At 48.0% G+C, this 26,871-nt stretch overlaps 1 protein-coding gene across 7 annotated transcripts in view; it reads right to left on the bottom strand.

Annotated features, from left to right (window-relative positions):
• Positions 1-576: 576 nt before the first annotated feature.
• The window catches only part of KLHL18 (kelch like family member 18), a 152,892-nt gene continuing 126,597 nt past the window's right edge, over positions 577-26,871 (bottom strand). For 5 of the 7 annotated variants that reach the window (XM_082411984.1, XM_082411987.1, XM_082411988.1 and 2 more), the window contains 9 exons: positions 23,731-23,861; positions 20,447-20,587; positions 15,802-16,000; positions 13,437-13,597; positions 12,056-12,192; positions 10,312-10,549; positions 6,279-6,383; positions 4,570-4,681; positions 577-3,829 (listed from right to left, as the gene is read on the bottom strand). In XM_082411984.1, the coding sequence (XP_082268110.1) occupies positions 3,443-3,829; positions 4,570-4,681; positions 6,279-6,383; positions 10,312-10,549; positions 12,056-12,192; positions 13,437-13,597; positions 15,802-16,000; positions 20,447-20,587; positions 23,731-23,861 (1,611 nt within the window). In that variant the 3' untranslated portion in view covers positions 577-3,442. The remainder of the gene's footprint in view (positions 3,830-4,569; positions 4,682-6,278; positions 6,384-10,311; positions 10,550-12,055; positions 12,193-13,436; positions 13,598-15,801; positions 16,001-20,446; positions 20,588-23,730; positions 23,862-26,871) is intronic. The other 2 variants (XM_082411985.1, XM_082411986.1) reach the window with 1 other exon arrangement.

The following is a 26,871-nucleotide window of genomic DNA, read 5'->3' as shown; positions in this document are numbered from 1 at the left end:
GGCTCTATCTGGGAAAGAGGAAACTAAACACTGGAGTCCGGTTCTCACACCGGGATGAGCATACCAACCATGGTGGAAACTTGCCTGCACAAGGGCCTGAGCTGCACCCCAGCCCTAGCGAATTGGTCTCTGGGGAGGGTTCTACAAGTCAATCTGTGGTTTAAAAAATTTCCAGTGACTTTTATGTGCACCAAAGCTAAGCACCTCTGGCTTGGAGGTATAAGAAAGGAGCTGGGGATTTTGGCTCCAGGCAGTCACAGGCAGTCACATTTCACTTAGGAACTCTAGGAGTTTTACGGCAGTGAGTGAAGAAAAGGGGAAATCCAAGAGAAGTGGTGATCCGGACAGGAGCAAATATGCAACATGCTCATGAAGTCTTTTGCATATATTTTTCATCAGAACCCATTCTTATAAAATATACACGTCTCTCCAAAGACTACTCTTGCCATGCTGCTGGGCTTCTTCCTTATTTTCACAGAAATATTTTCACTTTGTCCAATATTTTTTCACTGAATTACAATAAAAATATGATTTATCTCTAATTAAAAAAAATAAAACCAGGAAAGGGCAAGAAGATATTAGGAGTGTACTCTTTATTTCTCTTTGGTTTCTTAACACAAAAGACATGCGTTCTATAAATAAAAGGAATTAAGATTTTTCTGGGAAACAATAAATTGGGGGGAGGGGGAATCAGATTTCCTACCTACTCACATCTCTGTGGCCAAGTCAAAAGGCTGGACTTCAGCTCCCATCCTGGCTTTGCTCTCAGATGAAACCCAGAAGAGAAGGCTCCTTGTGTTATATAAGGGGAAATACCCTAGGACAGCGAATGCCACAGTCCTCTGCTCAGAGCTGGGCTGGACCCCAAGGTTCACTGTCCATAGTATCTGCCCTATACCCTTTTCACAATATCTATGGGTGGCATCTCTTCTTTTCATGGTTTTACTGGAAAGGCTCCAACACCAAAGGGTCAGACCAGCCACCTGTAAACAGTCATCACCATCAGACTGAGGAACCAACTGTGGAGTGTGAAAATGTTAGTGTTTGCTCACTTGTGCTCAGAGCCCAGATCAAGGCACTGGCTTCACCTTACTTGGAAACACTGACCCCAGGTGGAGCAGTGTAACTTCTACACCAGGAGGTGGGAGTAGATGTAGGAAGGCTATCACAAGAGCAGCAGATCATGGGAAAATGATCTCTCAACCCCAATGGCAAAATCTGGGTCAGCATCCTAAGGACCTAGTGAGGCCCACTGGCTGATTCTTAACACATTCACAACCCAGGTTTGTCAGTGCTGTTGCAAATTCACAAAAGAAAGGGGCTTATAATAAGAAGACAAGCACTGATAACTCCTCTCTAACAGGAAACACAGACCCCCACCCTCCTTCCAAGTCTACCTCTAACAGGCAAACCGACAGGGAGCGAGAAATGCCAGAGCTCTACCACGAGCCCAGGCTAAACTATATCAGATTGTTAAGTCTTTTAAAATAAAAACATCATTTTCAAGTGCTTTTAGCAGAGGCCGAGCTCCTAAGTGGCAGGTAACAAAGGTACTTCCCTCTGGAAACATGGCGATTGCACACACTGGTAAACCTCACAGTCCCAGGGTAGGAGAGACGTCTCAGGTGTCACATTATGCCCTTCTGAACAGGCTTCCAGGACACCCAGGCAGGCAGCGATGGGCAGGAGACAAACGAAGTAGAGACTGGGACCCTGAGACCCAATCTTGCATTGGAAATGTATCCTCTTTTAGTCTCGACTGGAAGAATTTTAGAAAACCAAATTTTGGCAGCAGCAGTTGAAGGACAGCTCCACTGCCCAGTGCACTGGTAAGAGAAGAGTCCTCCTGTTGGGGTTCCACTGTGCAGCATCAAGGTCCCATCCAGGGAGGAGGAAGGAGGAGCATGGAGTCTCTTCAAGAGGTCATTAGCTAAGATCATAGGAAGAAATATAAAATCTGTTCTTTGCAGCAGCAAGAGATTCTTTCGGCTTTTAGTTCTTTATGTCATAAAGCCAGCTTTGCTAGAATATAAAGGTCCACCTTGCTGGTCAGTCTGCCAAGGGCTGGAGGGGAGACCAGACCCCTGGAATTGGCGAGTAGATGGAGGAGCAGCGGACTGGCAGGGTAGATAAGGTTACTGGACCAAGCCAGCCGTGGCTGGTGGAAGGACCAAGTCTCTGGTTAGGTTCTAGAGGTACAAATGGTCAATGTACCTCAGAAGCATCACGATGAAGAAAACTATCCAAGAATGATAGATGGGCAAATGAGAATCTGGCCAGACCTGCTGTTTCCTGCTGGTCAAATAAGGAAGGAATGAAAGTGGGGTGGGAATCTGCATGAGTGCCATGGTGGCAGTGGGAGATAACCACAGGGGCATCTGGAGCCTCCAGCGACAAGCTGGGAGCTCCCACCTAGAAGAGTGGCAATAACTTAGCCAACTCGCTAAGCCTACGATTAAAAAAGTCCTCTGATAGTGGGTGTGAAGACAAACCCCACGAGCACCTTGCTACAGGACTGGTCGAGTGCGCACTGATTCTGGACACGCAGGGGCTCAGAGGGAACCCCGAGTGCCATGCGAGGCCTTAGGACCCTGGGATCCGAATGTGGGAGCGGATACCACCCTTCTCACGTTGGGTGGTTTTCCATTTAAACACATATTTGCCTCTAGTGTCTTTTATGTTTTCTTCTTGCAAAAAAATGTTCACTTTAAAAAATTATTTTTCTTTTCAGTTTCTTTCAAGTGTTTCTTTAACTTTCCTTCAGTTTCTTTCAAGTATCTTTTATCCTCTCCCTCTGTTTCTCCTGAACAAGATGAAAAAGACCTCATTGAAATCCCAAAATTAGACACAGGAAAAGCTTCTGTTCCTCCTGCTTACTCAGCAATGCAGACAAAATTCTCGGTGCACTCGGATGGAAGGAGGAGGTGCCTGTGTGCAACCAGCACTGCCGTGGCTGCAGCCTTGCAGTGAGGACAACCCGGCCTGTGTCCCTCCTCTCCCACCCACACCCCACAGTTTCCAACACGCTTGGCCACTGAAGCCACCCCATCGCAAACTGGCCACAACACGGCTGGCGAGCAGTAGGCAAGGAGTGTCAGATGGAAGACACTCTGCAGATGGGTGACCCACAGAGCTGTGGCAGGTGGGAGCTGGGCTTGGATGGAGCCTGTGGACATGTGGACCAGCAAAGCAGTCCTGTGTCACCAGCTGCGGGACCCAGAGGGGCTTCTGTCCCACGCTGTGCATCTTGATGACCTAGGCCTGAAGGTCACAAGGGCTGCACAGGGAGGGAGGACTTAAGCACCTGGAAAAACTGTACCTCTGGCAAGCTCACGTTTCACCCTGTCTTCTGGTCCACCACCTCTTCCGAGGGGGACTATCCCTGGAAGGAAGTGCCTGTGTTTGTACCAGATCCCTACCCCACCACATCCCACCCTTCGCCTTAGATGGTGAGGAGAGGGATGCAGCCCACACCGACCCCTCCCTCGTGACATGCCATGGGGGCCATAAACGTCCAGCGGTCCGTGTCTGGGTCGTACATCTCCACCGAGCTCAGGTTCGACTGTCCATCGTAGCCCCCCACGGCGTAGAGCCGCCCACAGCTGGCCACCAGGGAGACCCGGCTCCGGCGTGTGTGCATGGGGACTATCAGGCACCACTGGTCCGCCACAGAGCTGTACACCTCGGCGATGCTGAGGAAGCCCGAGCCGTCGTAGCCCCCACACACAAACATCTTGCTTCCCAGGGAGGCAGCTCCGTGCCGGCAGCGCTTGTTGAGCATGCCGGCCGCCGGGTGCCAGGTGGCTGTGTGGTGGTTGTAGTGCTCCACCTGCAGCGGGGAGAGAGGTGCAGGTTCGGGACAGTCAAAGCCAAAGCTTGGTCACCGGCGGCCCACCTGGCATCAGGCCCCAGGGGGAGGCCTGGGGACGAGGAGCTCTGCCAGTGTGTGCTCTGCCCCTGATGCCCAGTTTCCTCAGTTGCGCACCTGTTCGTGGGCTTATAGGGACAGGTGAGAGAGAGATGGCCTAACTTGACCAGTTCTGTTTACACCTGAGGAAACAAATCAAGGAGTTGCCCAGGATGCCCTGCTATGTAGTGACAGAGCCGGGATGAGAGCAGGGTCTCCTGAGATCTGTGCACAGTGTGTTCCCTCACAGCACTGACTGACTTTGGAGTGACCAGTAAGTGGCTCTCAAGATTTTTTTAAAAGAATAAATGCAATTTCAAACAAATTATCCAGAAGAATGCAACTATTTGAAAATTCACCCTCTGTATATGACTGGGCTTACTTTGGGCAGGAATTTCACCAGGTCTCACACAGCATCCGCTGGGGAACTGAACAGGGTGGGGGTGTGGGTGGTATGGCCACACTCTACGTCTCTCCTTTGTGCACACTGGTTCCCATTCTTGGAAGCATTTCAGAGCATGTGGCAGATGGCCTGAGGCCTCTAGATGACACCTTACCTAGCAATGGCAAGGCTGAGGCTTTTTCCAAAGAATATCCTTTCAAAATAACTCTCAAAGATAACAAGAGTAGGTGCCCTTAGCCCAGGAGGAGTCCAGACTCACACTATTGAAGATCTGCAAACCGTCATGGCCGCCCGACACGTATATCCTGCCCTCAAAGACTGTAACCCCTGCAGCACTGCGATTGGAGCTCATCGGGGTCACCACAGTCCACCTTCAGGAAAGAGGCAAAGTAGAAGGGGAGCCATGAGATTTGGTGTTCCTGTCCTCCCAAGACAGCTTAGAAGGATTCAGGGGAACTGTGCTGTGTTCCGTCTCACCCTGGACAATCTCTCCACTTCTTATCGCCTCCCACACCACCTCTGCTAAGGGCTCACTCTGGCTGCCGCCTCTCACTTTAAGCTTCGAGCCCATAGCTGGTCATCTCTGCCGGCACTCAAAATGAGCATTGCCCAAGCAAGACCTCTCTGACAGATCTGCTCCTCCATCACACTCCCTGGTCTCGATAATGGGACCACTAGCTACCTAGTTGCTATACTTATAATCTCAGCATTTTTATGACCTCTTCTCCATCATCCTCAGCATTCTGTGGTCACCACGACCCCCCTGGTTTGCTTCCTAGTCACTGCTTGTCCCCATCCCACTACTGCTGCCCTAGCTCTGGCCTCTCACTGGACCACTGCAACAGTCCCCTTACAGGTGGCCTGGCTTTCAGACCATCCCCATTCCGATCCTGCACAGCACGTCTTCTAGTGAGGACTCCTGTTTCCTCTAAGGCAGACTCCAAGTTCCTTAATGTGGTTCTTTACCACTTGGTCCTCATCCACTTTCCAGCTTCGCCTCCTGCCATGCGCCACCCACACCTGCTCCTCAACCACACACAGCTCTTTCTTATCTCCAAGGCTCTCTTCCTGCTGTCCCCCCACCTGGGATGCACGTCTCCCACTATCCACAATGGGTCTCCCCTTAGAAGACATCTCTGCAACCTGACTCTCCCCCGAGCTGTGGGGAAGATGAGAGCCCTCCCCACTCTGTGCTCAAGAGCTCTAGACATAGGCACCCAAGGGAGGACGATCACCTTGTGCTGTGGCCCCAACAGACTAGGTGTTACTTAAGGATCTGAGACCCTGCTCACTGCCCGATACATAGTAAGTTGGTTAAGTGAATGGAATATTGGCTTAAAAGCACTGTGATGAATCCATTCTACTAATGTGCTTATATTGGTATAGTATAAGCAGATTCAAATACTGAAATGAAGAACTCGGGCTAACCTTGCCAGTGTTTTCCAAAGAGTGTTCCGCAAAATAAGCCCACCAGATGGTGACAGGTGTTAGATAAAATGAAGTTAAAGAGGTTTCTCTGCCGCAGAATTTTTCAGTCTTTAAAATAGTCATATATATTATGGGAAGATGAGGCCTCTGGTGGTATAGACATCAATGTTTCCCAAGCTTCTCTGAGTATTTGAAACGTAACTTTTTTTTTCCAAATCCTATCTTAACCACTTTGGAAAGTGCTGTTCATGTCTCATCCCCTTTCACCTGCATTTCTATTAAAATGCGCTGATTTAGTTAAGAGGTACAGAGCATTAATAAATGTTTCCAAGTATCTAAGCAGACTGTTTTTAGAATTTATTTAATCATTCATTCATTTAATCAAAGGTTATTAAATACCTATTATATGCAAGGTACTACAGGGGCTAAATTGGTGAGATATTCCCTATCCTTGAGAAGCATGATTAAAAGACTGCAGTTCTGATTTTTCACACTCTGTTTAGCAAGCTCCAGTTGCCCCAGGGGAGCTGGAGTCCTTACTTGTCCGTCTCAGGTGAGTAGGCCTCCACAGAGTTGAGAGAAGAGCTGCCATCATAGCCACCACAGACGTAGATCTGCCCGTCCAGCACGACCGTCCCCATGGCACTGAAACACAGGTGTCATCCCGATGGGCTTCAGACTTCTTGGGGCAACCTCTCACGCTCATTGAGAAGTAAACCTAGCCCCCAACTGCCTCTTTCTACAACAGACCTAAATCCCAGGAATGTGACTAAGCAAAGTGTAACACTGAGGGAAAAGGAGCTGCCCTGTGGTTCCTCTTGCCTCCCGTCCCCCTGCCTGGGGTTACTTCCTCTCCCTCCTCCTCAGTCCCTGATATGCTCATCTTCCGCCCTGCCGTGCTCAGGGTCTGATTTACCTTTAAGGCCCAGGTCAAATTCCTCTCTCTCCTCCTCCAAAAGCCATCCTGGATCCCCCAGCAAGAATTACTCCCTCCCAGCCCCACGCTCCCAGAGCAGCTCCTTTATCACAGCTCCTGTCAGTCGTCCATTCGTTCAGCACGTTTTCATCAGGCCCTCATGAGGCACACCATCCCATGCACCAGGTTTAGAGAACTGAGCAAGCCAGACTCCTGCCCACGGGGTACCAGGAATCGACCTGCCACCTCTTAACAAGTGGGAATCTCCTGGAAGACTGGGGTCTCTATCAGTGCGACCCTGACAGTACTTAGTGTTGTGCTTCGTATGTAAAAAGCCCTCAACATACATTTGCTGTGTTACCTTGATTTCCCCACTCAATTCACTATAAAGTTTGACAGACATCTTTTCATTACATACATGGCCCTGCATGTCCCCTAATCTGTCTTAGTGGGTGAGGCAACAGCTTCTGTTTGTTTCGTACTTACTACACACATCAGGTGCGCCACTTGCTATTTTTCACTCTCACCACATCCTGCATGAAGCATCACCATCACCACTGTATAGATGAGTAGCTGTGGCTTGGGGAGTCTGGGCTATCCTCTCAGGGCTGCCCAGAGAGAGGCAGGCCTTAGATTTCAATGACACAAGTCTGCTTCCCACACTGTTCATCATGCCAAGCTCTCCTAAGAATCTTCTACATAAAGCCTCATGAAAAATTAAACATGAATGCCAAGCTGCCCGATTCACTGTTTTCAAACCTGATGCTGGAGAAGATTAAAAATGAATCTGGGTGTCTAACAAATAGGAAAATAAACTATAGCAGGCTTTACAGCCCCCTTTCAAACGTATACAGCAAATCAAAGTGATCCACACGATGTCCCTGAACCAGCCTGAAAGAGGAAAAGGACCTGCCTTGGGAGAGGACTGTGGGAAGGTCACAAACTCACTAGACATGTCACTATCCTTCTAGAAGTGGACAAAAGTAACAATTTAGGAGTTCAACAAAAATGTGAGAAAGAATCGAGAGGTGCCACAAAACTGTGTGAGATTAACTATCAACGAAACGGTAAAGACAGTGTGAAGAGATAAGAGGAAGAAATGCTGACAAATGTGGACTGGAATAAGGCATGGGAGAAGGCTCCACGCAAGCGGCCTGGAAGACCGGAGGACAGGGAATGACGGCAGAAAGGAGGCTGTCACCAACTGGCAGGACAGAGGGTGTGTGGTTCATCAGGGGAGAAGTGACTGCGAACATTTTAAGGTAGCCTGTAATTTAAAGGGGACAAAATGGAGCTGGGCCGACGCTACTAATAACAGGGCGTTAACCACAGTGAGGGAAAGGGCTACCCGGAGGGCTCCTCCCAGACAGCACTCCAAATCCTGCGACATCGCAGCTAGCAAGTGGCCCAGAGCAGACACACAACGAAGAACAACTGATTGCCATCAAAGCGAAAAAGGCCCTCCTGGTTGGGGATATATATGGAGCAGTGAGTCATTCGAGGATACAGAAAGCTGCAAAGTATCCAAGGAGCAAGAAGGGGAAGCACGGAGGCAGAGGTGGGGGGGAGGAAGGAACCACGAGAGTGTAGCTTACGGCTTCAGGAGGAGCAGATCTTATATACATATTTTTTCTTCCAAAAACGAAGCTACTTTGGCCTTTTGTGAATCTTACTGGTACAAAGGCAGATTCCTCCCTGCTCAAGGCCACAAACAAACACTACTGAACGTGATACACCATGTGTATCAAGGACCATGTGTGACAGTTTCGTGTGACAGTTTCATGTGGCAAAGGACTTCCACACTGAAACATGACTCTTCTTCCTGACCACATGCAGTGACTTGATCTTTTTTTTGGGCGGTCACGTGATCTTACAAGTAGAAAACCCAAATCATGGCCAGACAAAGGGGTCTGTAAGGCAAATACTCAGATGAGAGAATTACAAAGCAGAAAGGCCTTTAAAGGGCAACTGGTCCCGTGGTTTTCGAACTGCCCCTTTCAAAAAAAATTTCATTTCACTTTTTCCTCCTGAAGTTGGGCATATGCCAAGGAAGCTCAGTACATAAGAGGGATAAACGCAGAGCTGTTCTGGTTAAACGGGCAGGGGGCCTTGGATGGCTGTCCCATCTTCCGTTAGTTTTGGAAGAGAAACATCAGAGCGTCATCTGAAACCACGATCTGGGGGCTTCCCTGGTCGCGTAGTGGTTAAGAATCTGCCTGCCAATGCAGGGGACACGGGTTTGAGCCCTGGTCCAGGAAGATCCCACATGCCATGGAGCAACTAAGCCCGTGCACCACAACTACTGAAGCCTGTGCGCCTAGAGCCCAGGCTCCACAACAAGAGAAGCCACCGCAATGAGAAGCCCATGCACTGCAACGAAGAGAAGCCCTGGCTCGCCGCAACTAGAGAAAGCCCACGTGCAGCAACGAAGACCCAACACAGCCAAAAACAAACAAACAAACAAACAAAACACCACAATCTGGTGCGGCTACCCCAAGGGTGGGAGAACACAGAACCTGTCCAGTTACACTCTCCCCCTCCAAAGCTCCTGCCGTCCAACCATGACAATACCCCACACACGGCTGACGTAAGGAAGGATGCTGCCAGTCACTTTGGCACTAAGAAGACTAAATGGAAGCACTATGTTTTCTTACTCAGGAAATGTGAGCAGGAGGAGACAAGTGGCTGGAAGGCGTTAAGAGACATAAATTTGGGATTTCCCTGGTGGCGCAGTGGTTAAGAATCCGCCTGCCAATGCAGGGGACACGGGTTCGAGCCCTGGTCTGGGAAGATCCCACATGCCACGGAGCAACTAAGCCCGTGCGCCACAACTACTGAGCCTGCGCTCTAGAGCCCGTGAGCCACAACTACTGAGCCCGCGTGCCTAGAGCCTGCGCTCTGCAACAAGAGAAGCCACTGCAATGAGAAGCCACCGCAATGAGAAGCCCGCGCACCGCAAGGAAGAGTAAGGCTGGCTGCAACTAAAGAAAGCCTGCGCACAGCAACGAAGACCCAATGCAGCCAAAAATAAATAAATAAATAAATTAATTAATTAAAAATTTATTTAAAAATAAAGAGAGAGACATAAATTCGGTCCACCTCACAACTAGCTGTGTGCTCATGCCTGGGGGACGTGTGGCATCCAGAAGTAAAGAGTACTGTTGTGGTTCACACACTCCCTGGTAGTGAAAGCACATGTGAGGCAGGGATCCTGGGGGAAAGAAAGTATAAAGAGGAACACCTCGGATTCCCTTTTATGACTAATAAAGTTAAATCCTCCTTATTCTTCAGGTTTCAACTTTAATCCCACCTCTTCCCTGAAATCTTCCAGACGTTCCAGTCCAGCTTCTCTCCTGCCTCGCGTCTTCCATAATACAAACCTTTAGTCCTTACCTGGCACTTAAAAAATAAAACTTCCACATGTCCCTGTCTTCCCTGTCTTGTCTCCCCAAGTTCCTCAAAGGACAAGGCAGGGGTTTTACTTTTAAGCAGATGGGGGCTGGCTTCCAGGAGGTACGGGCAGTGGCTGGCCTGGCTGCAGGGGATCCCCAGGCTGAAGCTAGCGTCTGCTTTATAATGTGCTCTGCTTGTCCAGCATGGTGTCCCCCAGATGCCTGGTGTGTATGCTCAGGACGTACAGACCGGCTCCCACAATACCTTCTCTTGCTATTCATGCTCCCCACTCGGGTCCACGTGTCCGTCTCTGGGTTGTAGACCTCCACAGTGCTCAGCCGCAGCTGGCCGTCATACCCCCCGATGGCATAGAGGAGTCCGTTCACCACGGCCACACCGACACGGCTGCGGGCTGTGGTCATGGGACGGCACTTCTCCCAGCGATTGGCGATGGGGTCGAACACTTCCACCACATTCAGGGAATCACCTGCATAAAAATTTGCTACTCAAATTAAAACAAATGAGACCGCTCGTTTAGATCACAGCTGTTGCGCAATGATTATACGGAATGTTCAATTTCGTCCTATCAGCTCTTCCCGCAGAATTACTCAAGCCAGGAGGGCCCACTAAGAAACTGCAGCCATGATAACCTCAAACTTAATTCTTTAAGGAAAATCAGAATCAGACAGGAGGCATTTATTTACTTTCTAGAGAAGGCAGTTTTAAGTTGCAAGGAGGTTCTTCACCTGCTTAAAGGCAAAGGTGAAGGCAAATGGATCCACTATTTCCCCGACACAGAGCATGAGATGGCCTCCAATGTGACTCTCACTTCCTAGCGGTGACCCTGGGCAAGCTGCTTTGTATCCCCATCTTCTGTTCTCACATGTGAAATAATCTCCATAGCAGAGTTCCCATGAGGATTAAATGATATAATATGTAAAACACCTAGCATAGTTCTAGAATATACCAAGTGCTCAATAAACAGTAGTCACAGTAGCAAGGAATAATAACTCCAACCCTACCATTTTCATCAGTTTTTTAAGATCAAATAAAATAACCCCTTCCCTGTTTTATTCTGCTTTGGGACACTCAGCACCTGCCACGCTCTAGCGTTTACTAGTTGAGGACTTACCTTTTCCAGGTCATATGGTTAACAAGTAGCAGAGGCCAGTACCCACCTCCCATTAACTTTCAATTAAAAACGAAACTGCCCAGGACTGCCCACCAGCTCCCCACCTCCCACAAGCTTGGAAAAGGCCTGGCCTTCACATCCGAGGTGACGACTCCCTGTGCCACTGCACTGCAAGGATTCAGGTGTCTCCACTGTCCTCTCCTAGATCGCTACTGCCCTGCAGTGGTGCCTGGGGTGGGCAGGAATGCGGGTGCCCCATGGAGGTTTCCTGAAAACTTGACTGTATGATACAGGAACTGCCAATAACACATGGACTACAAGGCATGTGGGTTTCACTGGAGGTAGGAGGTGAAGAGTAAAAAGTACTGATAGTGCAGACCATGCATATTTGGAGAATCTTCCTTCTTATGGTGACACTCTCACAGTCTAAGCCCAGAGATCCACATGACCGAATGTGATGAGCCTGGTAACAGAATTAGGTCTCTGATTATATCCTATCCAAAGCTGAGTAAATCCCATAGGTGACGTGATATTAGGGGAAGAGTGCGGGCTCAGGAACCAGGACCTGAGTTCTAGTCCTTGCTCAGCCAAAAGACTTGTGTGAACATAGCTAAAGTTCTCTGGGCCTCGATTTCCCCATTGTGAAGGAAGGGGGCCAGGCCTCCAGGGTTTCTAAAGGTCCCTTTTGCGCTGATATTCTGCTTCAATGGTATTAATATCTGACATGAGCTAACTGCAGAACAAGTATATAAAATCAAGAGGGATAAAGGTGGTGACATGCAAGGGGGAGGAAGCAGAGGGCCAGGCTAGATTGTTTGGTGCTTCTTCAACCACGGCATCCAAGACAGGGCTCTACAAAGGGGAGCTGCAAGATACCTGCTGAGTTGAGGCCCCCCACGGCATAGATGAGCCCAGCAATGGACGTGCAGCAGCGAGGCCGAGTTCTGAAAGCTGGCAGGTGGGGCCGGCGCTCTGGCATGAGGTGATAGTCCTTTGCTTCATCTACCAGGTCCCTGGAATAAAGTGCAAGATGCTAGGACAGGAGGTATTCTCTCCACTTGGCCCACATTTGTAGGTCTGAGCCTGGCTCCCCCAACCACAACTGCAGGGGAAACATGGGAGGAGAAGCCTTCTGGAAGGTTTGGTCTCAAAGAACCCAGGTGAGTCCAGGGGAAAGTATACACAGCTATTGGGACGTGCTCAGCATTGGAGGGGCAAGATGAGCAGAGCCCACCTCTGTTAGTTTAATAGAAGAAATACAGGGTGTTCCCTAAAATAGCTAGCCTTGGGGAGGTTCAACAAGCTGCTTGCATCCTGTTGCCTCTCAGACCCAGCTCTTCCTTTCCATCCCTATGGCGCACACCCAGCAATTAACCATCTCACCTGGACTGTGGCAGCAGAAGCCAACTGCTCCTGAGAGATCTCCCTGCCTCCAGCCCCACCCCTCCATTCCAGCCTCCACACCGGGGTCCAAGCTGGTTTTCTAAGACCCTTCGATAACTACCCACTGCCTACAGAACAAAGCTCAAACTCCCCAACAGCACCCTTGAGACTGCTCATCACAGGGTCTCAGCTACCTCCAGACACACCTCCACCCCTCCCTGACACACACTCTTTCACGCTGCATGGACCACGCCACTGACTTCTTCCTGAACCAGCTGTGAATATAAGGAGCAGTTTGAAGGAAGATGCATATTTTCCTCTGCTGCTCTACTTTTATAACAATCCTTCTACAGGGCTGCCGTCTCCTGGGCTGTTTTGGTGGCTCTGCTGCACCCTGTTGTTTTTGATTTGCTCTGGGTAACAGTTTTGCATGCTGCTAAACATGTCCCACCCCTGCCCATCACTGTAGCTGGGCAGACCCACCTGAGGCCAGCACACTGACTAATGTTTACTGAAGAGGATGAGGAGCCCCAGGAAGTCACCAATAAGTCAGCTGCTGGTGTGGACAGGGTGCGGGCAGGCAGTATAGACGCCTGTAGGTCCATAAACAGCTCAATGGAAGGAGATGCTAGAAAATCCTCAAATAACTTAGGGGAGGAAGCCCCTTTTGCCTTGATGCTCCTATGCGGCACATTTCTTTGCCCAAGGTGAGAGACTCGGGCTCTTCCAGGTTCTAGACAGAAGGCAGATCAATCTGTGTGCTGTGAATTAAGAACAACCACTCCAAATCCTTCCTCCCCTGAGCTAAGTGGCCAAGTTCTCTTCTCCGTCCAGACCCTCGGCATCATTCTTGTGCAGGCCCACCTCTGCTCACCTGCATTTGTGGCAGCAACGCACCAGGTCATCCTGCTGCACTCGGTCTGACAGGAACTGAGGCCGGCAGAGGGGCAGGCGGATATTGGACAGCAGCTCAGGCAGGCAGGGTCCCCTCTGCTCCCGGTCGTATCTGACCCAGGCCAACACGGCCTCAAAGACCTGCCACAACAGAGAGGGGAAGCTCTGGCGGCAACTCCTCCACCCAGAGGCCACACCCCTGTACCCCCCAATCTCAAACCCTCTGCTCCCTATACTGGGCCCACCAATCTTTCTTCCTACTTGTCTCCTGAATCCACTGTTTTCTCTCCACGTCCCCAGCTACCCCATTCAGTCCACTCTCTTGAAAGGCAAGCCTAGGTTACTGCAACACCTTCCTGGTTTTCATTATGACTTCCTAATGAAAACCTGTCAAAGCTTCCTTCTTCCTTCCTGTACTGTTACAAAGTGCTGTTGACCTTCCCTCCCACTGCTCCTGCACCCTCTTCTCTAGCCAGGCCGGCTGTCCCCTTCACCTCGAATGCCCCCATCTCTTCCTTTCCATCTAAACCCATTCCCATTTCTTTTAAGGGCTGGATCCAGATCCGTGTTCTCCAAGGAGGCTTCCCTAATGGCTCTGGTCACAAGGATGTCTCCCTCTAAAGCCCCACAGCCCTTGTAGAATGTATCACTGCAACAGATGTGAGCTGCCCTGGGTCATATTACCTAGTGGAAGAGCCAGGGACAGAACCCCTTGCTCTTGGGATGGGGCTCTTTCCTCCAAATGTCAGGGCCCTCACTGCTGAGCCCAGAGTTCACTTTTCTAACGGTCACTAATACGGAGGGGTGAGGACTCTTCAGACGTTAAGGAAATGAGCTGAGTTGGGACTAACATCCCAACGGCTTGCCTCCTGGAGCCTGGGGCTCCTTCTGCCGAGGCACAGCTTCATGATAGGCCAGGACTCATGACCAACTGACCAGATGAGCAGAGGCCTTGCCGCAGTGGTGCTCTGGGTGCCTGCAGGGCCAGGTCCAATTCCCCCCACATCCGACGCCCTTCACTGCCCAGCCCTCGTCACCCTCTGCTCAAAGAAACATTGACTCACTGTCCTCTTAAGACAACTCGCACCACACTTTTGTTGAACAGAAAGGATGTCCTTCACTCCTCTCCAGCTACTAACACCCTACGCTCTCATTTAATCTTTTCTTGACCGCTCCAAGAAGATGTCTTCTTTGTCCTCAGAGGACCCTGTGATCACCCACACCTCACCCTGCCAATAGCTTCACTTCCTCTTCCATGCAACCAACTCCACTTAGCCTTGGGCATGGCTCCCTCTCAGGTCCCCGGTAGCCTATTTCCTCACCTTTCTCTCACCCGACATGGATTCCAAGGGTCATTATTCCCATGTTAGTCTCCTATCTCTCTTAATCATACTTACCTGGAAAAAAATCTGTACCCTGGTGAAGTCCAGCTCTTTATATCCAATTCACCCCCTACCCTGCACCAGTATATGCAGCTGATAGAAAACACACAACAGGGCTGACCAGCTCATATTGAACTTGTGACTGAAAATCTCATCTGGCCCTGCTTCCTATCCAGCCCTCTCCATTTCCCGAGCTTCATCCATTTACTCTCCCCCCTTTCCTAGAGGACTGGTTCATACCTTTTCATCTCTCCTCAAACGTCTAACATTCCTCCCTCATCCTCACTCTCAGCTGAGAACACAGAAACAAACAAGAAGAGAGTGTGAATAAAAACTCCCATTATCTCCCTTCCCACCCATCCTCCCCCTGCGCTGGGCACGTGCTCTCCTTCTCCCTCTTGTGGCCGTGGATGTGAACAGCCTAAGCTCCTCTCAAACACACACCCCGTGCCCTACACTCTGTCTCTTCTCACTTACCCCAGGACACCATTCTCCTTTTTCTCCTACAATACCAATTCTTCCCTCTCTTCCGAAAAATTCCCATCAGCAGTCCAACTGTACTGTAATTTCTCTCATCTTAAAAAAAACAAAACCCTCTTGACTTCATATTCCCCCCCAGCAACTGCCCCCACGCTCTACTCTCCTTTAGAGTAAGACTCTTTCAGAAAGTTATCTATGCTCATTTCCGGTTCACAGAAACATTATTTCTAATAGTAAATTTTGGAAATAACCTGAACATTGAAGAATGAGGGTCACAGCGTTGATAAAAATCAGCTGAATATTATTTAGACACTAAAATATGTAAAAAGTTTTCATGAAAAATGCATATGGTATGATAAAGCAAACCCATAATAAACAACAGCTGCACACACACCATGATCTACATTTTGAAAAAAGTAAAATAGAAAACAAAGGTTAGAAAGAGCAGCAGCCCCCATGTCACCTCTGGACTGCTCTACAGACCTGCTCCTCTGATTTCACATTCAGCTCATCCCGAGACACCAGTTCAAGCACGTCTTCCAGGGGCAGGGCCAGGAACTCTTCCGACATGGACACCTCCACAAAGTGCTGGTGGACGAAGCTGTTGGCCGCGTCGTATAGCACGGCACACATCATGGTCTCAGCAAACTGGCGTACACCCAGGCAGTTTTTGGGGTGAAGCCTTTTGGCATAAGAGAAGATAAAAAGAAAAAAGTTAGAGGAAGAATGTTATCTTTGATCATTCTCAAGTTGGTTCTGGGTAGAGTTACAGAATGGAAAAAAAAAAAAACAAGCTCTGCCCTCAGCTTTAGTGGAAACCCCCTGTGTGACATCAGGTGAGCTTCTCTGGGACTCAACTTGTAAAGGTATAAAAATAAGGCAGGGGCTTTCCTGGTGGCGCAGTGGTTAAGAATCCGCCTGCCAAAGCAGGGGACACGGGTTCAAGCCCTGGTCCGGGAAGATCCCACATGCCGCAGAGCAGCTAAGCCCGTGCGCCACACTACTAAGCCTGCACTCTACAGCCCGCGAGCCAGAAGCCCACGCGCCACAACTATTGAAGCCCGCACGCCTAGAGCCCGTGCTCCTCAACAAGAGAAGCCACCACAATGAGAAGCCCGCACACTGCAACGAAGAGTAGCCCCTGCTCGCCGCAACTAGAGAAAGCCTGCGTGCAGCAACGAAGACCCAACGCTGCCCAAAAAAAAAAAAAAAAAAAAAAAAGGCAGATTATCCTCAAAGGAGCCTGCCTCTTGGGCCTAGTGCTCCGTGTGTCTATATGGAGTGAGCTCTCTGGGAAGTCCTGGGAAGCAGCTCTCAGGAGAGAAGAATAGAGCACATACTGGAAAACTTTGCTTTCTTTCAGTGGTTGACATTCTTGATTGAATGTCCACCTCTGGTCACCGGGAAGGCCCTGAAGATGTAGAATGAGAGTTTAAACCACATGGAGAGATGACTTCTTTAATATCAGGACCCTTACACTTTTTTCTTTCCTTTTTTTTTTTAAACAAAAAGAGGCTCTATGGGCCTGACTGTTCAGAAAACAGCGGCAGCTATCACTTATTTGGCACCATCAGTGACTCAAGTACTTTGCCAGGGCTTCTAGACACATTCTCCAGGATCTTTTAAACAACACTCCACAATAGTAATTGCTCTCATGTTTAGGTGGAAAACTGAGGCTCGGAGAAACTAAGAAATGTGCTCATCGTCCCTCTACAAGCAAGTGATGGTGCTGAGATTGAACTCTGGCCTTTTGTGCACATTCCCACAGTCCCGAGACAGACCTGCACTCATCAGGGCCAGGGAAACCCAGGGTAAATTCTGACCCTGCCACAATGGGCAACTTGGGTGGATTCCTTAGGCTCCTCAAGTGTCAGTAATAGCCTCACCTAGAAAAAGGTGATGACAACAGCTACTCACCTCCGAGGGCTGTGGCCATGACTAAGTAGGAATGTAGGAAATGCATCCGACATGGTGCTTGGTATGAAGTTAGCTTCTGGTTTAATTTTTATTATGGTTGTTTTTCTTACTACTATTACACCTGATAAAATTCCAAATGAGCCCAATGTGCTTCCAAAATCTTGGTGACAGCAGTGGACCATGGGGGATATGGCTTTTCTTATTTTGATTTTGTGACTGACAATCTTGTGGCGGGAGATGATACATATTAGATTAAAATTGCCCAGGTTTACTCTTCTTTGTGAGAACGCTTTCACTTCCCCCTCTCCCCCATATTAAGGGTTACAGTAAGCTATACTTACTAATCAATATTCACCATTGCCCACCCCCGGTAGCAGACCCGTCAGGGACTGAAAGGGCAGAGCATCTCAGGAGCCTGGCTTTATGACTAGTCTAAATTCTGCATAGCTGTTTTTTCGTTCCAGCCTAAACTTGCTCTGTCCATTGCTTTGGAAACCTAGGCCATTTCCAAAGGCCAAGGAAACATAAGCATTGAGCACCCCTGGGCAAGCAGCATGGCCAGGGAGAAATATGGGACTCAGGGTCAGAATGTCAGCTCAGTCATCTGTCAAGTAACGTTAGCCTTTCTCCTGGTTGAGACTGGTTAAAAGCACGTATGGCAGATCAGATACGAGGAGAGACCCTCCGTGGGCCTCTACAGCATGTGCTTCACTCATCCCTACTGCTCTGACATCAAGTCAAGAGGAGGGTTCAAATGCCACGGACAGGGAACTGGATAGAGTCCAAAGACGTGGGAAAGGATGATTCACTTTGCCGACTGGCACACATTTCCCTCCTTTCCCTCCCAGGTTAGGATTCCTGCGCCTCACCTTTGGTTGTCTTTGACTGGCTTGGAATAATTGAGCACAAAACACACTTTCCACTGAAGTGGGCTTTCACATCTAAGAGGGTAGGATGTGCGGAGCCTGTCTGTAAGCTAACTGGTGGGGAGAAAGGAGGGAGAGCTGCCATGCAGGAGAGGGGAGCATTCAGGAGAAGGAGGAAGACAAGAGGGACAATAACCCAAAGGGCAGACAGAGACCCATATCTGTCAACAGCCACTTCACAACCTCCTTCCTTGCTGACTCAGCTTGACCATGATACGATGTAATGCTTTATCGGAGGTAGGAAGCAGTGACTTGAATTAAATAAGTTATTGGCTTGGTTCATTGATGCATCTGATGTTCTGATCCAGTTCTGAGAGAAGAATTTTGGAAAATACACACCTCCAATCTTCACCTAAAAACAAGGAGGTCCATTCATCTGAAGGCTGGAAAAGGAGCCACAGAAAAAAATCAACCCCAACCTCATGGGAAAAAAAAAAAAAATCAGCAGGCTGAATCTCTAACAGGCAAAGTGGCCTCAGGAACTACTGCTCTAAGAACTCTGACGGCTTTGCAGCTTTTCTGTGCTCAGTCATGCCCTGTCCTTTTCACTACCGCTCAGGATGGTTTCCCTCAAGTCTTTAGTAATCAGACCTTGAAACTGAAGGGCCCACATGCTTGTCTTCAAGAACACACAGGAAGGGGGCAGCTGGGAGACTCCATCACACTCTGCAGCCAGGCTCAGGGAGAACCACCCCCAGGAACATAGGCAGTGATGGTAGCTATTGAAAAGAAAACAGAAAGGCCAAACCTCTGGGGCCTGTGGCAGAGAATAAAAACAGGAATAAGGTTTGAGTTTAGGCTTCAGAAGGGGGCTCCCAGTGCTGAACAGAAAAATGTCAAGGACAGACTCAAAACATCAGGCTTCGTGCTTAAAGTACCTTTTCCTAATATGTCACTGGTGCATGTAAAAACTGCACTGGTCTAAAAATCACTTTTCTAAGCATCTTTTACATGACACTACTTTATAATAGAGCCTGGATCCAGTGTAGACAGTGAGGAACTCAAAAGCCCCTAGGTGGAGCTGTTGTCCCCTTGTGAGAATGGCCAACTTCATCCTTTCCACAGGGCCTTACTTAGTCATTCTCCAAATTCTGTGGGAATACAGAGATGAACCAAGTCCAGTCTGTGTCCTTAAGCTCACAAATGAGTAGGACAGACAGTGTGCCCTACAGCCCATCACATGCAGCTCTCTAGCCTGACCCAGAAGGCATCCTAGGGCAGGTCAAGCCAGGCTCTGCGGCTGCACTCACTACATGGTCTCCAGCTGCAAAACCCGAACAGGACCACCTACCTCCCAATGAAACCAGCACAGAGTGCCCCTGTGTGTTAGCATCATTACCACGGTCGTTAAGACCATCTGCACACACAGCAGTGCTCACTGATGCCCGTGAGCACCGCACAGGCAGGATGTGGACCGCAGGCAGGGTCCACAGAGCTGCTAAGTGAGTTGGGCTGGTGGAACAGAAATGGAGGAGGGAGGGGTCGGCTCTAAGAGGGGATGAGGTTCAGGAGGCCAGGTCTGAGCCAGAGGAATGCTGGTCTTCAGGCCAGGGGCCTTGTGATCAGAGGAGTTCAGGCGGAGCCAGGCCTTGCAGAGACCACAGACAGAGGGGCACTGTTCTGGTTTCTCCCTGCCTGTGTGTAGCCCAGCACTAACCCTCACCCCCAAGCCTCTAGTGGTTAAAGGTGGCTTTTATCTTGTGACTAAGAGCTCTGCCTCTTGAGGGGGAGGAAGAGCCTTCTTATCTGCTCAGTACTCAAAAGGTCATGGCCAAGTGCTGGACATAGGTAGGGGTATAACCCATGGTCCTTACTCTAAAGCAGCATATAATCATTGCTCCCAGGGGACTGAAGGGGACAGAGAATTCCAGGAGGTGAAATTTGGGTGGGCTCTTGCAGAGCAGAAGGAAAAAGGAAGGCCAAGAAATTCAAGGAGGGGGAAGGATCTAAACAAAGAGGAAGACAGCTGTGAACAGTTAGGGCGCACTGAATATATCTGGTGGTGGCTGGTTAGATTGGAGAGAGAGGACCAAAAGAGGTACATGTCAGACCAAGGGAGAGTGCAGGCAAGACTCCATAAATCATGTTCCTGAAAGGTTCACCCCAAAGAACTGGGTACTGCTTGATACTGATTTCAAGAAAGTTCATTTCCGCAGAGTTATCTTCCCAGCTCACTCCCTTCGTGAGACTCTCCATGCCCCCAAAGACTCAGCAAACTGGCAGGGGATCCCAGAAATGAAATGGTCTGCTCCCCAACACAGGCCAGGCCCATCACATCACCTCACCGTTCTCGGAGGAATGTGCAGCAGGCGTCTTTGATGCTCTGCAGCTGCAGGAAACTCGCCCCCATCAGCAACGACTGGACGTTTTGCTGGTCAATGGCAAGGTGGCCGTTGTAGGCAAAGTTGATCAGAGCTTCCAGGGCGCTAGAGGAAAGAGGAAAGATGCTCTTCAGAGATGGTGCTCAGCCCACAGGATACTCAGGCCCTAAGTAAGCTGACATTGTTACCTGAGGAATGGGTGGGCCCCGCTCTCACATACATTTAGCCCATGCCCTTTGAGAATCTACCTGAATGGAATAATTACTTCACCATAGCTATCATTCTACTTCTTAGGTTGTCTTTACTGCCCAAATGATTTTATTACAGAAGGTTCTGAAAAGACAAAGCAGTGACCCAGAATCTCACTACTGAGTCAACTGTAGTCATTTTTCTAGATTAATTTTCATTTCCTATTTGCCTGCATGCTTAAGTTGTATGGATATAATCATGTAATACTTATGAAGCCCTTTCCCATGTTTCTACACTGACTTCATGTTCAACTTTTTTTTTTTTCTTTGGCCATGCCGCGCGGTTTGTGGGATCTCAGTTCCTCCCGACCGGGGATTGAACGTGGGCCATGGCAGTGGGAACGCTGAGTCCTAACCACTAGATCGCCAGGGAACTCCCCATGTTTGACATTTTCAGCGGCTGCTATACAGTAACCCAACATGTAAATGTGCTATAATTTATTTCCTTTATTGGTAAGCATAATAGCTATTATAAATAACATTTTTGGATTATTTCTTTGGGATAAGTTTCCAGCCTGAGGTTTCCAACATTTTTTTCTGCCTTCCAATTCACACCAAGAATGAAATCCAAGTTCTGGCTATAGGGCTGTATGTGGTCTGGCCCCTTTCCATCTCTCTGACCTCATCACCTTCCACTCTTTCCCCCTCACTCTATTCCAATATGCTGAACACACTCTCACTTCAGGGCCTTTGCACTGGCTACTCCCTCTGTTTGAAGGGCTCCTCCCCCAGATGTCTTGCTCCCTCACTTCAACTAAGGTCTTGGCTCAAATATCACCTCATCACAGAGGGCTTTCCTCATCATCCTGAAATAGCACAGACCCTCACCATCATTCGCTAGCCTTTACTCTGCTTTACTTTTCTCACATCACTTTTACTTCCCAGCCGTATCATGTATGTATTTGTCTACTGCCAGATCGCCACTACTAGAAAGTTGGAATAGTAAGAGGTGCTTTCTGTTTCCTCTGCTATACCTCAGTACCTACAGCAGCACAGATCACAGGTGCTCAGTCTATCTGTTAAATGAAGCACTTGGACGGTGCATGGTGATTAGCATGGCTCTGTCAGACACAGACCTCAGAGATGAGAGTGTACAACTGCCCTTGGATATAGACACACTTCTATGTCTTTCATTACAAGTAGCTGGTCTGACATTGCACCCTTGCAGTGGGTATACAGATCCTCTCCATGTACTGGAGCAAATCACCTTCAATCATCCAGAAGGTACCATACAGTTTCCTAGCTCCTTTCCTTCAAGTTTTCACCACGGGGAGATTAAGACGTTAGGCAACAAATGACAGCTTACTGGCTAACATTTTGGAGTCACTGGTTTATTTATTGTCTCTCTCCCAACAAGAATCATCTCGCGTGTCCTGTTTGCTGCTGCATGCCCAGACCCCAGAACAATGCCAGGTACATAGTAGGTGCACAGTGGACCCTTGGATGTAGCCTAGGTTATAAACACACAGCTTCAGTTCACAGACTTGCAGTGAAATCTTTTAAGTCATATAAATATGCCTTTTTCCTTTCAAGGCCCAAAAAGGCATAATGTGGAATATGTTTATATAAAGTCTTCATACAGAAGTCAGGAAAGTATTTCTGTAAAGAGGGTCTAGATGTAAGATAACTTTAAGTAAGTGCATAAATGATGCAATTTCAGGGTTTATAGTACTGCCTCCTGACCCTAAAATTCATCTAGGGCAGAATTTCTCAACCTCAGCACTACTGACATTTGGGGCCAATGATTCCGTTATGGAGGGCTTTCTGGGACACTGAAAGACGTTTAGATGGGATAAACTCTGGGCTTGACCTCCCTGGACTTCAGTTTTCTTCTTTTTTAAATTCCACTTATTTATTTTTTTCGCTGCATTGGGTCTTCATTGCTGCGCGTAGGCTTTTTCTAGTTGCAGCGAGCGGGGGCTACTCTTCGTTGCCATGAGCGGGCTTCTCATTGCGGTGGTTCCTCTTGTTGTGGAGCATGGGCCCTAGAGCACACGGGTTTCACTAGTTGTGGCACGCGGGCTCAGCAGTTGTGGCTCGTGGGCTCTAGAGCGCAGGCTCAGTAGTTGTGGTGCACGGGGTTAGTTGCTCCGGGGCATGTGGGATCTTCCCGGACCAGGGCTCAAACCCGTGTCCCCTGCATTGGCAGGCGGATTCTTAACCACTGCTCCACCAGGGCAGTCCCGGGCTTCAGTTTTCTCACCCATCAAATAACCGTGATTTCTGCTACCTTCTCGACCTGCATCGTCCCATTAACAGCCAGTAGACACACGTGGCTATTTAAAACTAAATTTATTATTATGTATCATTTATTTATTTATTTATTTATTTTTTGGCCACACTGCGCGGCTTGCAGGATCTTAGTTCTCCGACCAGGGATTGAACCCAGGCCCTCGGCAGTGAAAGCATGGAGTCCTAACCACTGGACTGCCAGGGAATTCCCCTAAAATTAAATTTAAATGAGTTAAAATTAAATAATATTTACAATTCAGTCCCTCAGTCCCACTAGTCACATTTCAAGTGCTCAACAGCTACATGTGTTAGTGGCTACCAATTTGGAGAGGACAAACAGAACATCTCCATCGAGGGAGAAAGCTGGACAACAGTGGACAACACTGTTCTGGACTGATGGGAAGGGTAATGAATGAAGACACTTATTTGAAAGACTAGTCTGCCAGCTAAAAAGGCTAGCACAGAAAAGTGAAGAGAATAATATACCACCAACTTTGTGCCCAGTCCTAGTTTTAAAAACGTATCTTGGACTCTAGTTCCTATGAGACGTGTTACTCTCATTGAGTAAAAACACATCAAAACTCTCCTTATTTTAACCCTGTCTCAGGCCACTGGCTGAGGTTCTAGCTTGTTTACTGGTCACCTACTATGCGTGTGGAGCTGTGCTAGATACTGGGTCCTGCTGGAAGGCCCTCAAAGGGCACCAAACACAAGGCTGAAACTGCACCTAGAAAGCAGGTTGTGAAACCTGATGGAGGAATTTAGTACCTTGGGTCCATTCCTTGCATTACAATCTCATCCTGCTTGCACTCCATCATGTCATTTGTAAACATAGCGTGGAAATACGGGATTGAGGCTGCTAAGACGATCCGGTGAGCACTGAATTTGTGGTCCCCAATCTGTGGGCAAAGTAAAATACAAAGACAGATATTGAGGAATGCAAATACAAAAACCCACCCTGCCCCTTCCACAGCTCAACTCTCTGCCCACTGGAGTGGTACTGAAGGCATCCCAGTACATGACAGCTGAGGCTTTTCATGGAGACCCTGAAGTATTTTAAACTCAACATATGCGGTTATAGTAGGAGAATGTAGACAACACATTTTCATAAGGTATTAAAATGGTTAAAAGTCTTTATTTATATGGCAATCTTCACTGCACCCCTCCAAACTCCCCCCACCAACTCAAAGACCTGATTTCTCGAACACTTTATCCTGATTCCAGTTTTATTAGATGGCAGATGGAAGAGACAAACTGGCCAAGAACACTGAAGCACCTAACAGTAGGCTCCTCCAGAAGAGTAAACAGACAGTGACAGGAAGAGATGAGGAGAAACAAGACCAAGCTTGAATAGGGGGTGCATGTGGGGATCAAGGACAGAGGCGGCATTGTGGGCACAGATGTTAGGGGGTCCCTGGGCACCAACCAGCCTGTGGTAGACCACAAGGAGCCCAGAGTTCTCTAAGGAACATGACCCTGGCGGCAGCAGCTGGAAGGACTGGGGCTGTGGACTGGCCAGTGCTCTGCGTGGCCCGCAGGGCTCATGTGGACAGAGGCAGACTCTCTCTCTAACTTGTACCAAATGCTCAGGAACACATCCTTAGCCTGGGGAGTTCCGTAAAGTGCTTTCCAACTATCTGCCAAAAGGATATTCCCTTTAACTTTGCCATTTATAGCTCCAAGACACATAAACATTTCCACTTCAGAATTTTCTACTCTTCAGAAAGAGCAAACAGTCTTTTTTTTTTTCTTCCCCTTCACCTAAGTTCCACATTAGTGAAATGCCAGAGCCATCTCACTATCTGATGCTCATCTCTTTGTGTCATATTTATTCAAGGATTCTAGCTCAGGTTCTGTCACTATGTCCTCTTTCTCACTGAACTTTAGGTTTATTATCTGTAAACTGTCCTTCAAGATGAAGCACACAACCATCCAAATACCAAAGGATCCTTACTAGATTCAGATTCTAGAAGTTCCTCATATAATCCATGTGTTGTTCTACTATCAGTGTTGGGGACATTACATGGCTGCATGCTTTGAGGGTTTTTCATAATTAAAAAAAAAAATCACAGTAATAAATGCAAATATTTCTTAAAGTTGTTCTACAAGGCTTATAATGAAAACCAGAAGTTTCTGGTTCCCTGATTTCTGCTCCCGGGGCAGCCACTTTCTTCTGGTATTTATCTCTATCTTTCTAAGTAATATGCCTCTAATATTATTTCTTGAATTTTCACTTTTAGTTATTACTTGTGGTAGTCAGCTTCCAAATAGCTCCCAATTCATCCCTGCCTTCTGGTATTCATGTTGTGCAGGCCCCTCCCACAATGTCTCAGGGTTGGTCTGTGTGACTGATGGAACGTAGCAGAAGTGATGATGGTATGTCACTTTAAGGCTAGGTCATAAAACACACTGCAAATTCCTCTAATTGCCTCTCCTGGATCACATGCTCTCAGGAAAGCCAGATAACAACATATCCTGAGGAGAGGCCCAGATGACTGCAGCCCAAGGTGACACCTGGACTGTAACCTCATGAGAGCTTCTCAATTCCTGACCCACAGAAACTGTGAGATAATAAATATCTGTTATTTTAAGTCACTAAGTTTTGGGGTAATTTGTTATGTGGCAAAATATAACTATTACGTTATGTATTTAATTCTTATGATGGAAGATTAGGATTTTGCTCTGACATGCTCTCTTCACATACTACTCCATACTACTTCACATACTATCTCCATTTTCCCATAGAATTATGCCAAATTTTGGTCAAATTAACATTAAGAATTGCATTATTAGATCTATGTGAATACTATTTGTAGCCAAGCCAGCATGTATACTATGATTACATTTCTTTGTTGGTATAATTTCTGTTTTCCCTGAAGATAATAATAAAGTGTAAAACTCCCTTTAATATGTTCCATCAGGTACCCTATCAGTTTGTTCTTGTGACATCCATACTGGAACTCTGTCTTTCTGGGAATTCCTTTCCCCTTGCCTATATTGGAACCCCTGTTTCCTGGATCCCATTTAGTCCTCTTCTTTATTATTCCCTTGTTCTGGTGAAAAGTGTCTTCTAGCAGATCTTCCTAAGAAAGGGTGTACTATAAACTGTTTTTAACTCACAGCACTTCTTTCACCATATTTGTGGGCTTTGTTCTCACACCAACCAATTCTCCAACTTTCCAGACACCAACTGGTATCCTACAATTTAATTCAAATCTGACACTAACTACCTAGAGTAGGTTATAGGACTCAGGTTAAGGACTCAGTCCCACCAGACTGCCCCTGCTTCAGATGCTAACTGGGCCACTCATACTTCTGACCCATCAGCTATAAGGTCAGGGTTGGGGGGGTCCCCAAAACCTCCTCTTCAGGTTTGATAATTTGCTAGAATGGGATTTTTCTGTAGGCATGACTGATTAACTCATTGGTGATTAACTCAATCTCCAGCCCCTTTCCCCTCCCCAGAGGCAGAGAGGTGGTGCTGAAAGTTCCAACCCTCTGATCACATGGTTGGTTCTTCTGGCAACCAGCCCCCAACCTGAACCTATCTAGGGGGCCCACAAAGAGTTACCTCATTAGCGTAAACTTAGCTGACTTCTCTTCTTACCCCTATCACTCAGAAAATTCCAAGAGTTTTAGAAGCTCTTGTGTCAGGAACTGAGAACAAAGGGCAAATATTACAACAAAAGATGCTCTTATTACCCCTACTATTCAGGAAGTTAAAATGATTTTAGGAGCTCTGTGCCAGGAACCAGGGACAAAGACCAAAAACATATTTCTTATTATATCACAATATCAGAGGGCATATGCACAAAATGTCTGAAAATGTCTTTATTATCCTTAAACTTGGGTGATAGTTTAGCTGGCTATAAAATTCTAAGTTGAGAATATTTTTTTCTGTCAGAATTT

Source organism: Balaenoptera physalus, assembly GCF_965194825.1.
Source record: "Balaenoptera physalus genome assembly, chromosome: 11".
Taxonomy (NCBI): Eukaryota; Metazoa; Chordata; class Mammalia; order Artiodactyla; family Balaenopteridae; genus Balaenoptera; species Balaenoptera physalus.
This window is presented reverse-complemented; position numbering and strand designations above follow the sequence as displayed.